At 45.5% G+C, this 15,143-nt stretch overlaps 1 protein-coding gene across 1 annotated transcript in view; it reads left to right on the top strand.

Moving 5' to 3' along the window:
* Positions 1-9,954: 9,954 nt before the first annotated feature.
* ccdc85a (coiled-coil domain containing 85A) overlaps positions 9,955-15,143 on the top strand; it is a 40,698-nt gene continuing 35,509 nt past the window's right edge. Inside the window, exons 1-2 of the mRNA XM_029671929.2 lie at positions 9,955-10,498; positions 12,866-13,913. Coding sequence (XP_029527789.2) covers positions 10,268-10,498; positions 12,866-13,913 — 1,279 coding nt within the window. The 5' untranslated portion in view covers positions 9,955-10,267. The remainder of the gene's footprint in view (positions 10,499-12,865; positions 13,914-15,143) is intronic.

Below are 15,143 nucleotides of genomic sequence, written 5' to 3'. Positions count from 1 at the left end.
CCCCACAGTGACAGTACATACCCCAATCACAGAAACCATGGATTACAGGCAATATTCTCACTGAGCTAAAGAGTAGAGCTGCCGCCTTCAAGGGTCGGGACTCTAATCTGGAAGCATATAAGAAATCACACTATGCCATCCGAAGAACCATAAAACAGGCAAAGTGTCAACATAGGACTAAGATCATATCGTACTACACCGGCTCCGACACTCGTCGGATGTTGCAGGGCTTGCAAACTATTACAGACTACAAAGGGAAACAAAGCCGAGAGCTGCCCAGTGACACGAGCCAACCAGACGAGCTAAATTTACTTTTATGCTCGCTTCGAGGCAAGTAACATTGAAACATGCATGAATGAGAGCATCAGCTGTTCCGGACGACTGTGTGATCATGCTCTCCGCAGCCGATGTGAGTAAGACCTTTAAACAGGTCAACATTCATAAGGTCCTAGGGCCAGACGGATTACCAGGACTTGTAATCCGAGCATGCACTGATCAACTGGCAAGTGTCTTCACTGACATTTTCAACCTCTCCCTGTCTGAGTCTGTAATACCAACATGTAGGTAACCTGCCTAAATGACTATTTACCCATAGCACTCATGTCTCTAGCCAATAAGTGATTTGAAAGGCTGGTCATGGCTCACATCAACACCATTATCCCAGAAACCCTAGACCCACTCCAATTTGCATACCGCCCTAACAGATCCACAGATGATGCAATCTCTATTGCACTCCACACTGCCCTTTCCCACATGGACAAAAGGAACACCTATATGATAATTCTAATTCATTGACTACAGCTCAACGTTCAACACCATAGTGCCCTCAAAGCCCATCGCGAAGCTAAGGACCCGGGGACTAAACACCTCCCTCTGCAACTGGATCCTGGACTTCCTGACAGGCTGCCCCCAGGTGGTAAGGGTAGGTAACAACACATCCGCTACGCTGATCCTCAAAACGGGGGCCCCTCTGGGATACATGCTCAGTCCCCTCCTGTACTCCCTGTTCATTCATGACTGCCAGGTTCGACTCTAACACCATCATTACGTTTTCCAATGACACAACAGATCACCGACAACAATAAGATAGCCTATAGGGAGGAGGTCAGAGACCTGGCCGTTTGGTGGCAGGACAATAAACTCTCCCTCAACGTGATCAAGACAAAGGAGATGATTGTGGACTACTGGAAAAGGAGGACCGAGCACGCCCCCCGTTCTCATCGGCGGGGCTGTAGTGGAGCAGGTTGAGAGCTTCAAGTTCCTTGGTGTCCACACCACCAACAAACTAACATGGTCCGAGCACACCAAGACAGATGTGAAAGGACAAGACAAAACCTATTCCCCCTCGGGTGACTGAAAAGATTTGGCATGTGTCCTCAGATCCTCAAAAGGTTCTACAGCTGCACCATCAAGAACATCCTGACAGGTTGCATCACTGCCTGCTATAGCAACTACTCGGCCTCCGACCACAATGCACTACAGAGGGTTGTGCGTATGGCCCAGCACATCACTGGGGCCAAGCTTCCTGCCATCCAGGACCTCCATACCAGGTGTTGTCAGAGGAAGGCCCTAAGACTCCAGCCACCCTAGTCATAGACTTTTCTCTCTGCTACGCATGGCAAGTGGCACCGAAGCGCCAAGTCTAGGTCCAAGAGGCTTCTAAACAGCTTCTACCCCCAAGCCATAAGACTCCTGAACATCTAATCCCCCTCTCCCCTTTTTTCCCCCCTGCTGCTACTCTCTGTTATTATCTATGCATAGTCACTTTAAAACTCTACCTACATGTGCATATTACCTCAATTACCTCAACTAACCGGGCACATTGACCAGGGCCCCTGCACATTGACTCTGTACCCTCTGTATATAGCCTCGCTATTGTTACTTAAAAATAAATAAAAGGTCGTTTTTTCATTTGTAGTTTTTTAAACTGCATTGTTGGTTTGAGATTGTAAGTAAGAATTTCACTGTAAGATATTCGGCGCTGTTGTATTCGGCGCATGTGACAAATACAATTTGATTTCATTTAATAGCTGCGCAGAGACGGCAACCAGGCTACTCTTGATCTACGGTATATAGCTTAACAATAGCTATTCATTCTATGGTCTCCTTTTTTATTCTTTCTATTGTTGTTAGGTCATTTGAATTGTAGGTTAAGTCTGTCACACCGATGACTAGGTAAGTGTTGGCAGTAGACCTGTACTAAACCTTTTGTTTACAGTAAATCTACCTGTTCCTTTTCTTTGCATACATTTGGCACCTGCACTTTTGGACAGTGGTAAATAAAATCATCCACTCCTCAACACACCTTACTTCCTGCTTTGTTCCTGCCATGAAGACCACCTCTCTGTCCACAACACTATGTTGTAGCGTTCATTAGTGAGTTATTGGGCTCAAATAGTCATGATGAGTGGTCAAAATCTGCCCAGTCACGGTATCAGAGCTAATTTTAGTGGTCATTAGAGCAACTAAATATCTTCTACTATGGCAGAGTAGTCATGGAAAATCTGAGACAAAGGGCAGAAAAAGCTGGAACATTAGTTGGCCTACATTGTGGGAGGCAACCTGTCTGTCTTGAGTAACGGTTTCCAACCTTTTCCGTTCAGAGGCTCACCAATTCACTGTCAACAGCTCTCGAGGACCTCCATTCCCAAAGTCGCATCATTTATTTACATAAAATATCTTGGCAGTTACATTTTTTCAATGAACAATAAATGCAGATAGTTGACTGTCATTACAGTTTCAGTTTGAAGTGAACTGTGTAGTTGGCTATCTCTTCTGAACAGTGAGATAGAAAATCTTTTATGCCAGGTGAAATCGCACATCATTAGCTCATTGTTGTGGGTATATTCCCCCCCAAATCACTAGGAAACAGCTTAAACAAATGCAAATGCAGCTACTTTGCTGTTATTCTGGGTACACTGTTTGACGTGACTGTGTTATCCAAAGTTGTCTAGCTAGCAAGCAAGGGAGAAGAACATTGCCAGCCATCATGGCAACGTAACATTTAGAACAAACAACTGGGTCATGTCCATAGATTTAGAACACAATGACTTAATGACTGGGTCTCTTCTCTAGCAACCGAGCCGGCTTGGGTGCTAACCCTAGATTTGTGTCGGGACTATATCTCGTGGAAGGATGAAATGGTATGAATAAATTCATCAAAAGAACATTTTTAATGAAAATATGTCAATTATTATTTGAATATGTTGGTAACCTTTGTATAAAAGTGATAATGCCGTCGAAGCCAGTGTTTGGAGGATATATTGGCAAGGTTTTAGGGCACTCAACTTTGTCTCAGTCCTAACAACAACCGTGCCACTATATTCTCAAAATACCGGCTTTTCTGGCATTATTACTAAAGTAAGTCATTATGAGTTAGTAAATCCGAATAATGAGATTCTAAGTCACAATTATCAGATTGTAAGTGTCACGTTGTTTTAAGATTGGAGACAAGCTCAGGAATACAAAATAGTAAAAAAATTTAAAAAATCTCCACCCAAACAAAGGGCGAGGTGTAAACCTCTAAATAATACATGGGACGAGACCCATAAAACAAGTGCACAATAACACGCAGCATGGAAGCCGATACAATAGCACAGATACTCACAGGACCAACGGACATGGTAACAATAACCGACAAGGACAATGGGGAACAGAGGGCACATACAGTTGAAGTCGGAAGTTTAAATAGATTTAGGTTGGAGTCATTAATAGTCGTTTTTCAACCACCCCACAAATTTCTTGTTAACAAACTATAGTTTTGGCAAGTCGGTTAGGACATCTTCTTGGTGCATCTGTCTGCAATTGTTTGCAGACAGATTATTTCACTTATAATTCACTGTATCAGAATTCCAGTGTGTCAGAAGTTTACATACACTAAGTTGACTGTGCCTTTAAACAGCTTGGAAAATTCCAGAAAATTATGTTATGGCTTTAGAAGCTTCTGATAGGCTAATTGACTTCATTTGAGTCAATTAGAGGTGTACCTGTGGTTGTATTTCAAGGCCTACCTTCAATCTCAGTGCCTCTTTGCTTGACATCATGGGGAAATCAAAAGAAACCAGCCAAGACCTCAGAAAATAAATTGTAGAACTCCACAAGTCTGGTTCATCCGTGAGAGAAATTTCCAAACGCCTGAAGGTACCAAGTTCATCTGTACAAACAAGCGACCATCGTCCTGAAGCACCGGTTGAACCACCGGAAATAGTTGGCTTACCCCAGGAATCGCTGGACTGCTTTCACGGAGTTGAGGATGAGCCATGACCTGACTGCGCTGACGCGTTGCTCCTCCATCTCCACTCCATCCGTGGATATGCTGGAAAAACAAACACTTATCTTGATTTAACATATAGATCATGCTACAACAGTCTACCCAGCACAGACCTGACTAACGAGACATGCTGGGCGCGGTCAGCAGAATAGACCAAAGTCTATATAAACCACTACGCCCCGTTCCAGCAAAGGCCTTGAGGACTGAAGGAGCATTAGACAGGCCAAAAGGCATTACGAGATATTCGTAATGGCCCGTTGTCGTGGAAAAGGACGTTTTCCATTTGTCGCCTGCACGAATGCGCACCTGATAGTAGGCGCTCCTCAAGTCCAGTTTCGTAAAGTACTGCGCCCCATGTATTTGTTCGATGATGGTTGGGATGAGTGGTAAAGGATAGCTGAATTTAACGGTGGCTTTATTCAGAGTTCGATAATCAATGCAGGGGTGCAGTCCCCCATCTTTCTTTTTAACAAAGAATAGTACCGGGAGGATCCATGACAGAAAGTCGTTATTATAAGAAATAGTAAGTCATTATTAGGAGATAGTAAGTCATTATTAGGAGGTAGCGAGACATTAAATATTCCTGCAGGTCGACCCCTTTTAAATGGGGAATTTTTATGTCTCTGGACACAGAGACACACACACACACACACACCTGTGATTCATGTGATACAGTTTGCATAAACATATCTCATAATAATGGCGGGAACGAGCTTTCATATACAAAACCACATTCCTGCCACCCCCAGAAATTATCTGATTAAGAGTTATGAGATAGTAAGTTATTATTATGAGATAGTAATTCATAATGATGAGATATGTAAGTCATTATTATGAGATACTAAGTCCTAATTATGAGATTGTAAGTCATTATTATGAGATATGTTAGTCATAATTATGAGATAGTAAGTCTGGAGCCTGGACATTGAACAGTCCTGCAGGTTGACCCCTTTTAAAGGGCAATCTGGGATCCCAAACAATAACAAAGCACTCTCCCCGCCACTTAATTTGGTAAACAGCTGAGGAAGGGGGCAGGATAAATGTAACCACTCAAATAAACTCAGCAAAAAAACAAATGTCCCTTTTCAGGACCCTGTCTTTCAAAGATAATTCGTAAAAATCCAAAGAACTTCTCAGATCTTCATTGTAAAGGGTTTAAACACTGATTCCCATGCTTGTTCAATGAACCATAAACAACTAATGAACATACACCTGTGGAACGGTCGTTTAGACGCTAACAGCTTACAGATGGTAGGCAATTAAGGTCACAGTTATGAAAACTTAGGACACTAAACAGGCCTTTCTACTTACTCTGAAAAACACTAAAAGAAAGATGCCCAGGGTCCCTGCTCATCTCTGTGAACGTGCCTTAGGCATGATGCAAGTAGGCATGAGGACTGCAGATGTGGCCAGGGCAATAAATTGCAATGTCTGGACTGTGAAACGCCTAAGACAGCGCTACAGGACAGACAGCTGAACGTCATCGCAGTGGCAGACCATGTGTAACAACACCTGCACAGGATCGGTACATCCGAACATCACACCTGTGGGACAGGAACAGGATGGCAACAACAACTGTCCAAGTTACACCAGGAACACACAATCCCTCCATCAGTGCTCAGACTGTCCGCAAGAGGCTGAGAGAGGCTAGACTGAGGGCTTGTAGGCCTTTTGTAAGGTAGGTCCTCACCAGACATCACCGGCAACAACGTCACCTATGGGCACAAACCTGCAATCACTGGACCAGACAGGACTGTCAAAAAGTGTCACTGACGAGTTACGATTTTGTCTCACCAGGGGTGATGGTCAGATTTGCATTTATTATCAAAGGAATGCGCGTTACACAGAGGCCTGCACTCTGAAACGGGATCGATTTGGAGGTGGAGGGTCCGTTATGGTCTGGGGCCGGTGTGTCACAGCATCATCGGACTGAGCTTGTTGTCATTGCAGGCAATCTCAACACTGTGCGTTACAGAGAAGACATCCTCCCCCCTCATGTGGTGCCCTTCCTGCATTCTCATCCTGACATGACCCTCCAGCATGACAATGCCACCAGCCATACTGCTCGTTCTGTGCGTGATTTCCTGCAAGACGGGAATGTCAGTGTTCTGCCATGGCCAGCGAATAGCCCAGATCTCAATCCCATTGAGCACGTCTGGGACCTGTTGGATCGGAGGGTGAGGGCTATGGACATCCACCCCCAGAAATGTCCGGGAACTTGCAGGTGCCTTGGTGGAAGAGTGGGGTAACATCTCACAGCAAGTCTGAGGAACTTGTTCAGTTTATGTCTCAGTTGTTGAATATTGTTATGCTCATTCAAATATCATTCAAATATTTACAAGTTAAGTTTGTTGAAAATAAACGCAGTTGACAGTGAGAGGACGTTTCTTTTTTTTGCCAAGTGTACATAGACGCAAGAACTCCCACTGTCACACCCTGATCTGTTTCACCTGTCTTGTGCTTGTCTCCACCCCCCTCCCGTGTCCCCCATTATCCCCTGTGCATTTATACTTGCCTTTTCTGTTTGTTGCCAGTTCGTCTTGTCCCCCCGTTAAGTCCTACCAGCGTGTTCCTGTGCTCTTATCTTTAGTTATTCTTAGTGTTCCCAGTTCTGACCTTTCTGTCTGTCCTGATCCTGCCTGCCGTCCTGTACCTGCCTGACTCTGATTTGGACTACGACCCTTTGCCTGCCTTGACCTACCTTTTGCCTGCCCCTTGTACTATCTAAAACTCTGAGACTCGCACTATCCACCTCCTGTGTCTGCATCTGGGTCTTAGCCTGAGTCCTGAAACTCAGATATTGATGTGAGGACTGACCACCCATGAGATCAAAATGATATGTTTATATATAATTATATGTTTTGAATCTCTCTCTCTCTCTCTCTCAATGTGTAATTGACTATATAATATGCATAAGGTTATCATTGAAAATTGAAGAGGGCCTGATGCTAAGGCAGGTAGCCTAGTGGTCAAGGTCACTGGTTCAAATCAAATCAAATCAAATTTTTATTTGTCACATACACATGGTTAGCAGATGTTAATGCGAGTGTAGCGAAATGCTTGTGCTTCTAGTTCCGACAATGCAGTGATAACCAACAAGTAATCTAACTAACAATTCCAAAACTACTGTCTTATACACAGTGTAAGGGGATAAGGAATATGTACATAAGGATATATGAATGAGTGATGGTACAGAGCAGCATACAGTAGATGGTATCGAGTACAGTATATACATATGAGATGAGTATGTAGACAAAGTAAACAAAGTGGCATAGTTAAAGTGGCTAGTGACATAAGAATGCAGTCGATGATCTAGAGTACAGTATATACATATGCATATGAGATGAATAATGTAGGGTAAGTAACATTATATAAGGTAGCATTGTTTAAAGTGGCTAGTGATATATTTACATCATTTCCCATCAATTCCCATTATTAAAGTGGCTGGAGTTGGGTCAGTGTCAATGACAGTGTGTTGGCAGCAGCCACTCAATGTTAGTGATTGCTGTTTAACAGTCTGATGGCCTTGAGATAGAAGCTGTTTTTCAGTCTCTCGGTCCCAGCTTTGATGCACCTGTACTGACCTCGCCTTCTGGATGATAGCGGGGTGAACAGGCAGTGGTTCGGGTGGTTGATGTCCTTGATGATCTTTATGGCCTTCCTGTAACATCGGGTGGTGTAGGTGTCCTGGAGGGCAGGTAGTTTGCCCCCGGTGATGCGTTGTGCAGACCTCACTACCCTCTGGAGAGCCTTACGGTTGAGGGCGGAGCAGTTGCCGTACCAGGCGGTGATAAAGCCCGCCAGGATGCTCTCGATTGTGCATCTGTAGAAGTTTGTGAGTGCTTTTGGTGACAAGCCGAATTTCTTCAGCCTCCTGAGGTTGAAGAGGCGCTGCTGCGCCTTCTTCACGACGCTGTCAGTGTGAGTGGACCAATTCAGTTTGTCTGTGATGTGTATGCCGAGGAACTTAAAACTTGCTACCCTCTCCACTACTGATCCATCGATGTGGATAGGGGGTGTTCCCTCTGCTGTTTCCTGAAGTCCACAATCATCTCCTTAGTTTTGTTGACGTTGAGTGTGAGGTTATTTTCCTGACACCACACTCCGAGGGCCCTCACCTCCTCCCTGTAGGCCGTCTCGTCGTTGTTGGTAATCAAGCCTACCACTGTTGTGTCGTCCGCAAACTTGATGATTGAGTTGGAGGCGTGCATGGCCACGCAGTCGTGGGTGAACAGGGAGTACAGGAGAGGGCTCAGAACGCACCCTTGTGGGGCCCCGTGTTGAGGATCAGCGGGGAGGAGATGTTGTTGCCTACCCTCACCACCTGTGGGCGGCCCGTCAGGAAGTCCAGTACCCAGTTGCACAGGGCGGGGTCGAGACCCAGGGTCTCGAGCTTGATGACGAGCTTGGAGGGTACTATGGTGTTGAATGCCGAGCTGTAGTCGATGAACAGCATTCTCACATAGGTATTCCTCTTGTCCAGGTGGGTTAGGGCAGTGTGCAGTGTGGTTGAGATTGCATCGTCTGTGGACCTATTTGGGCGGTAAGCAAATTGGAGTGGGTCTAGGGTGTCAGGTAGGGTGGAGGTGATATGGTCCTTGACTAGTCTCTCAAAGCACTTCATGATGACGGAAGTGAGTGCTACGGGGCGGTAGTCGTTTAGCTCAGTTACCTTAGCTTTCTTGGGAACAGGAACAATGGTGGCCCTCTTGAAGCATGTGGGAACAGCAGACTGGTATAGGGATTGATTGAATATGTCCGTAAACACACCGGCCAGCTGGTCTGCGCATGCTCTGAGGGCGTTTAAATGTCTTACTCACCTCGGCTGCAGTGAAGGAGAGACCGCATGTTTTCGTTGCAGGCCGTGTCAGTGGCACTGTATTGTCCTCAAAGCGGGCAAAAAAGTGATTTAGTCTGCCTGGGAGCAAGACATCCTGGTCCGTGACTGGGCTGGGTTTCTTCTTGTAGTCCGTGATTGACTGTAGACCCTGCCACATGCCTCTTGTGTCTGAGCCATTGAATTGAGATTCCACTTTGTCTCTGTACTGACGCTTAGCTTGTTTAATAGCCTTGCGGAGGGAATAGCTGCATTGTTTATATTCGGACATATTACCAGACACCTTGCCCTGATTAAAAGCAGTGGTTCGTGCTTTCAGTTTCACGCGAATGCTGCCATCAATCCAAGGTTTCTGGTTTGGGAATGTTTTTATCGTTGCTATGGGAACGACATCTTCGACGCACGTTCTAATGAACCCTTTTCACCCTGAACGACTGGGTGAAAAGCACTTAACCCTAATTGCTAATGAAAGTCGCTTTGGATAAGAGTGTCTGCTAAATGAAAATTCAACATGCACATTGGATTAATGTGATACAGATCACCTTTCCTTTTTTTTGGTGGCAGGAAGAGCTTCCATAGTAGACATTTTTATGCCGACCAATATCTTCACAGGGTTTTCAATCTTAATAAAGTCCACACTAGGCCTAGTTATATGATTGAAAACCTGATGAATACAGTTTTGTGCAAAATCTATTGGTTTACAAGGATAAAATCCTGCAGCAGATGGCGCAAGAAGACAACGCGTCCTCGCCACTCAACCCCTGAGGGAGAAAGGGAGAGAGAGAGAGAGAGCACCGTTGCTTCTCGAGATGCATCTGCAGCCACTACTTCTCCCTTCTGGCCGAAGCGCAGGAGCAGGAGAGCCATAGGCAAAGGCTTTATGTGCAGCAGGCATGCCCAGAAACAGCCCACGAGCCGGCGATGGGCTCTCCAGAAGAGACCGCGTGCGGACTACTTTGAGAAAGGCGGGAATATAGGAGAGCGCTGCTTGTCTTGGATAGCTTTAAAATGGGCGTTAGATAAATCTGAACGTTAGATAAAGAGTGTACATTTGGGTAAGTGCAGGTGAGGAGTTACGTTTGGGTGGCTTTTGCACTGAATTAGTAGGTTACCGTCGTAGTGTTATCTTCTCATTAGAGTAGGCTAGCCTAAATTCAACGATGGAGAAGGGGACGCAGCCCCAGCTGATGGCCAAGAGCGCAGAGAGTCCAGCGGAGGAACTCTCCAAGATAAGCGACGAGGAGCTGGTGAAGTGGAGGAAAGAGGAGCTGGTGCGACGGTTACGGAGGGCAGAAGCCGAGAAGATGGGCGTCATGCTTGACCACGGAAATTTGATCCGGGAAGTGAACCGGCGACTCCAGCAGCACCTGACAGAGATCCGGGGTTTGAAGGTGAGGCAGGTGTGATGTTGATAATGCTGGGCGCACAAGTTTGCGCACTGCTCTATGGATGTCTGATGGATTCCTGATGAAAAAATCCATGGTCTAATTATTATTATCATTCATGCGTTAAAAAAGCTGTAATTTACCACTGCAAACTCCTTAAAAATAACAACAGTAGGTGGTTTGAATGTAGCAAGGTAGTCTTCAAGTGGTTTACATAATTCAACCCAATGGACCACTTGTTGCTTGTATGCTTATCATAAGTGCTGGAACTGCTGAAGATATGGAGTAGCCCTTGCCTGCAGTCGAAATGACGTGTCCCCATGGGTGGAATGTTATTCATATTTTTTAAATAATAAATACATATAATTTAAAAATAATAATAATAATCCTGTGTTTCTATGTCAAATTGGTTTTGTTATATTTCAATCTTCTGTGATGGACAGTTGAAGTCTGAAGTTTACATACACCGTAGCCAAATAAATTTTAACTCCGTTTTTCACAATTCCTGACATTTAATCCTAGGAAAGATTCCCTGTCTTATGTCAGTTTGGCTCACCACTTTATTTTAAGAATATGAAATGTCAGAATAATAGTAGAGAGAATGATTTATTTCAGATTTGATTTCTTTCATCACATTACCAGTGGGTCTGAAGTTTACATACACTCAATTAGTATTTGGTAGCATTGCCTTTTAAATGGTTGAACTTGGGTCAAATGTTTTGGATAGCCTTCCACAAGCTTCCCACAATAAGTTGAGTGAATTTTGGCCCATTCCTCCTGACAGAGCCGGTGTAATGGAGTTAGGTTTGTAGGCCTCCTTGCTCTCACATGCTTTTACAGTACTGCCCACAAATTTTCTATGGGATTGAGGTCAGGGCTTTGTGATGGCCACTCCAATACCTTGTCTTTTTACATACACTCAATTAGTATTTGGTAGCATTGCCTTTTAAATTGTTTAACTTGGGTCAAACGTTATGGGTAGCCTTCTACAAGCTTCCCACAATAAGTTGAGTGAATCTTGGCCAATTCCTTCTAACAGAGCTGGTATATCGGAGTTAGGTTTGTAGGCCTCCTTGCTCTCACACGCTTTTTCAGTTCTGCCCACAAATTTTCTATGGGATTGAGGTCAGGGCTTTGTGATGGCCACTCCAATACCTTGGCTTTGTTGTCCTTAAGCTATTTTGCTACAACTTTGGAAGTATGCTTAGGGTCATTGTCCATTTGGAAGACCCATTTGCGACCAAGCTATAACTTCCAGACTGATGTCTCGAGATGTCGCTTCAATATATCCACATAATTGTCCTACCTCATGATGCCATCTATTTTGTGTAGTGCACCAGTCCCTCCTGCAGCAAAGCACCCCCACAACATGATGCTGCCACCCCTGTGCTTCACGGTTGGGATGGTATTCTTAGGCTTGCAAACCTCCCCCTTTTCCTCCAAAAATTATGGCCAAACAGTTCCATTTTTGTTTCATCAGACCAGAGGACATTTTCCCCAAAAGTACGATCTTTGTCCCCATGTGCAGTTGCAAACCGTAGTCTGGCTTTTCTTATGAAGGTTTTGGAGCAGTGGCTTCTTTCTTGCTGAGCGGCCTTTCAGGTTATGTTGATATAGGACTTGTTTTACTGTGGATATAGATACTTTTGATACTGTTTCCTCCAGCATCTTCACATGGTCCTTTGTTGTTGTTCTGGGATTGATTTGCACTTTTTGTACGAAAGTACGTTCATCTCTAGGAGACAGAACGCGTCTCCTTCCTGAGCGGTATGACGGCTGCGTGGTCCCATGGTGTTTATACTTGCGTACTATTGTTTGTACAGATGAACGTGGTACCTTCAGGCATTTGGAAATTGCTCCCAAGGATGAACCAGACTTGTGGAGGTCTACAATTCATACAATTCAAGACTGAGGTCTTGGCTGATTTCTTTTGACTTTCCCATGATGTCAAGCAAAGAGGCACTGAGTTTGAAGGTAGGCCTTGAAGTACACCTCTAATTAACTCAAATTATGTCAATTAGCCTATCAGAAGCTTCTAAAGCCATGACATTATTTTCTGGAATTTTCCAAGCTGTTTAAAGGCACAGTCAACTTAGTGTATGTACATTTCTGACCCACTGGAATTGTGATACAGTGAATTATAAGTGAAATAATCTGTCGGGAAACAATTTTTTGAAAAATTACTTGTGTCATGCACAAAGTAGATGTCATAACCGATTTGTCAAAACTATAGTTTGTTAACAGGTAGTTTGTGGAGTGGTTGAAAAACGAGTTTTAATGACTCCACCTAAGTGTATGTAAACTTCCGACTTCAACTGCATCACCTCCTCTGTGCTTGCTCCTGTGTGTGTGTGTGTGTGTGTGTGTATCCAGGACGTGAACCAGAAGTTGCAGGAGGATAACCAAGAGCTGCGGGACCTGTGCTGTTTCCTTGATGACGACCGTCAGAAGGGCAAGCGTGTGTCTCGGGAGTGGCAGCGCCTGGGACGCTACAGCGCTGGCCTCATGAGAAAAGAGGTGTCCCTTTACCTGCACAAACTGAAGGAGCTCGAGCAGCGCCAGGGAGAGGTGATCAGAGAGAACCTGGAGCTCAAGGAGCTGTGTATCCTAATGGACGAGGAGAGGGGAGAAGGGGGAGGAGCAGTGCGGGGTGCAGGGTGCAGAAGTTCCATCGACAGCCAGAGTAGTCTGTCTCAAACTGGGGGGGCTACAACGTGCCTGCTCCGAGACGTGGGGGATGGGAGCAGCAACTCCAGCGCGGGGAGCACGGACAACCCCGACCACCCCCATCAAAAGCCCCCTACCCAGGGTTCCGGGCTGGGCTCCAACCCTGTCTCTAACCATGACAAACCAGAGGGCCCAGGCCCAGAGTCTACAGGCCGTCGCCACAGCTCCACCCCAGACTACCACACCTTCCCACAGGCCTGCAGGCCCCGTGGGGGGTCCCTCACCAGCCCTGACCCCTGGGGCCTCCGGGGACCCTGCAGCCCAGAGAAACACGGCAAATCCCCTACTAGACTGGAGGCCAAGGCTCAGTCCAAACCCAGCAGTGCTGACATGCTGGCCCAGAAACAGCTCTTGGGGGCTGGGCAAGGGCTAGGGCCAAACCAGGTTCCGGGTCAGTCAAGTCCAGACCTCTCACAGAGACACAGGGGTAATCCGGTCGTGGTTGGGGCTGGATGTGGGAGCCCTGAGGCCAAACAGGCACTGCCGGGGACACCAGAGCACCTGAGGAAGGGTCGGGTGATAGTGGGGAGCCCTGAAGTGTTACGACACCAGAACCTCCACCACAGCCCCAGTTCAGAGCACGGGAAGGGGAGGTACAGCAGCAGCCCCCCAGCAGGCAGGGAGGGGGTACAGAGGAGGACCACTGGAGACGAGTTGTCCCCTCACCACCGCAGCATCTACAATGGCATGAACGGTGCGTTTTTTGTTCAGAATAGTCATAATGTTTTATTTGATTATTTATCAGGGGAAATACTGTGTGTAGCTGAGGTGGTTCAGGGAACGATATCTGTGGGTTGAGTCTTTTCCAATAACACTGTCTGAGACATACAGTAAACACTTGTGCTAATACCTAGGCTTTAGCTGAGTGGGCTAACACAGTCTTTAGGTGTGCAGACATTATGGGTTAGCACACCCAGTAGCCTTCCAGGACCACAGTATATGACTAGTACACGCATATAAGCAGATCTAACACAATTGACTGTGTAATGTGTTTAGCAGCCAATTGGGAGGTTGGGGATATGGCAGGTTCAGTTACTGTGGTATCACCTATGTGGTTCAGCTGCAGTTATGGTGTTAGCCAAGCAGCAGTGATGTCACCGCTCTGTGGGATTCTCTCTCTGTGGGTGACATGGGGTTGTGGTGGTGGGGGTGGTATTTGTGCGTGTGTGTGGATGGATGGATGGTGGAGGGCATATGATGTAACACTCCCCAGGGTGTCTGAAGTCAACACAGGTAACACAGCTGTGTGCTTTCAGGGCCGTGATTCAGGCAACACACACACGCATACGCACACACATATGTGCCACTCAGCACAGCAGGGTCCTGTCTTCTTGGTTCATTATTATTATTAGCAGCATCTTTTAGTTATTTTTAACCACAGTTCCAAGGGCATGTGTTTGTGTGTGTGTGTGTATAAGAGTTCAGGGAGTCTACTGTCTTGGATAAACATGGAGAGGGAGTCTATCAGTAAGGGTCTCCACTTAGTTAAATATAAGGCTTTCGTTTGACAGTTAAATAACATTAAATCAAATAGATTTTCTTAATAACCTTGACAAACGGTTCCTCTTTTAATAGTCAAAGTCTCTTTCATACCTAAAAAGATTTCTGGGAATCCATTTCAGTGACTGCATTGACTGAGGAACAGCTGAGTATGTATTCATAGATGCTCTGTCCCTTAGTAAGTATGCATTTATTAGGGAGAAATTACGTGAGTATGTTTTTCCATTTAAGAATATGTGTGCACATGTTTGTGTGTGTGTGTGTGTGTGTGAGAGACAGAGAGAGAGTGTGTCAAATCAAATCAAATTTTATTTGTCACATACACATGGTTAGCAGATGTCAATGCGAGTGTAGCGAAATGCTTGTGCTTCTAGTTTCGACAATGCAGTAATAACCAGCAAGTAATCTAACTAACAATTCCAAA

The sequence above is a fragment of the Oncorhynchus nerka genome, linkage group LG10, assembly GCF_034236695.1.
Source record: "Oncorhynchus nerka isolate Pitt River linkage group LG10, Oner_Uvic_2.0, whole genome shotgun sequence".
NCBI lineage: Eukaryota > Metazoa > Chordata > Actinopteri > Salmoniformes > Salmonidae > Oncorhynchus > Oncorhynchus nerka.
This window is presented reverse-complemented; position numbering and strand designations above follow the sequence as displayed.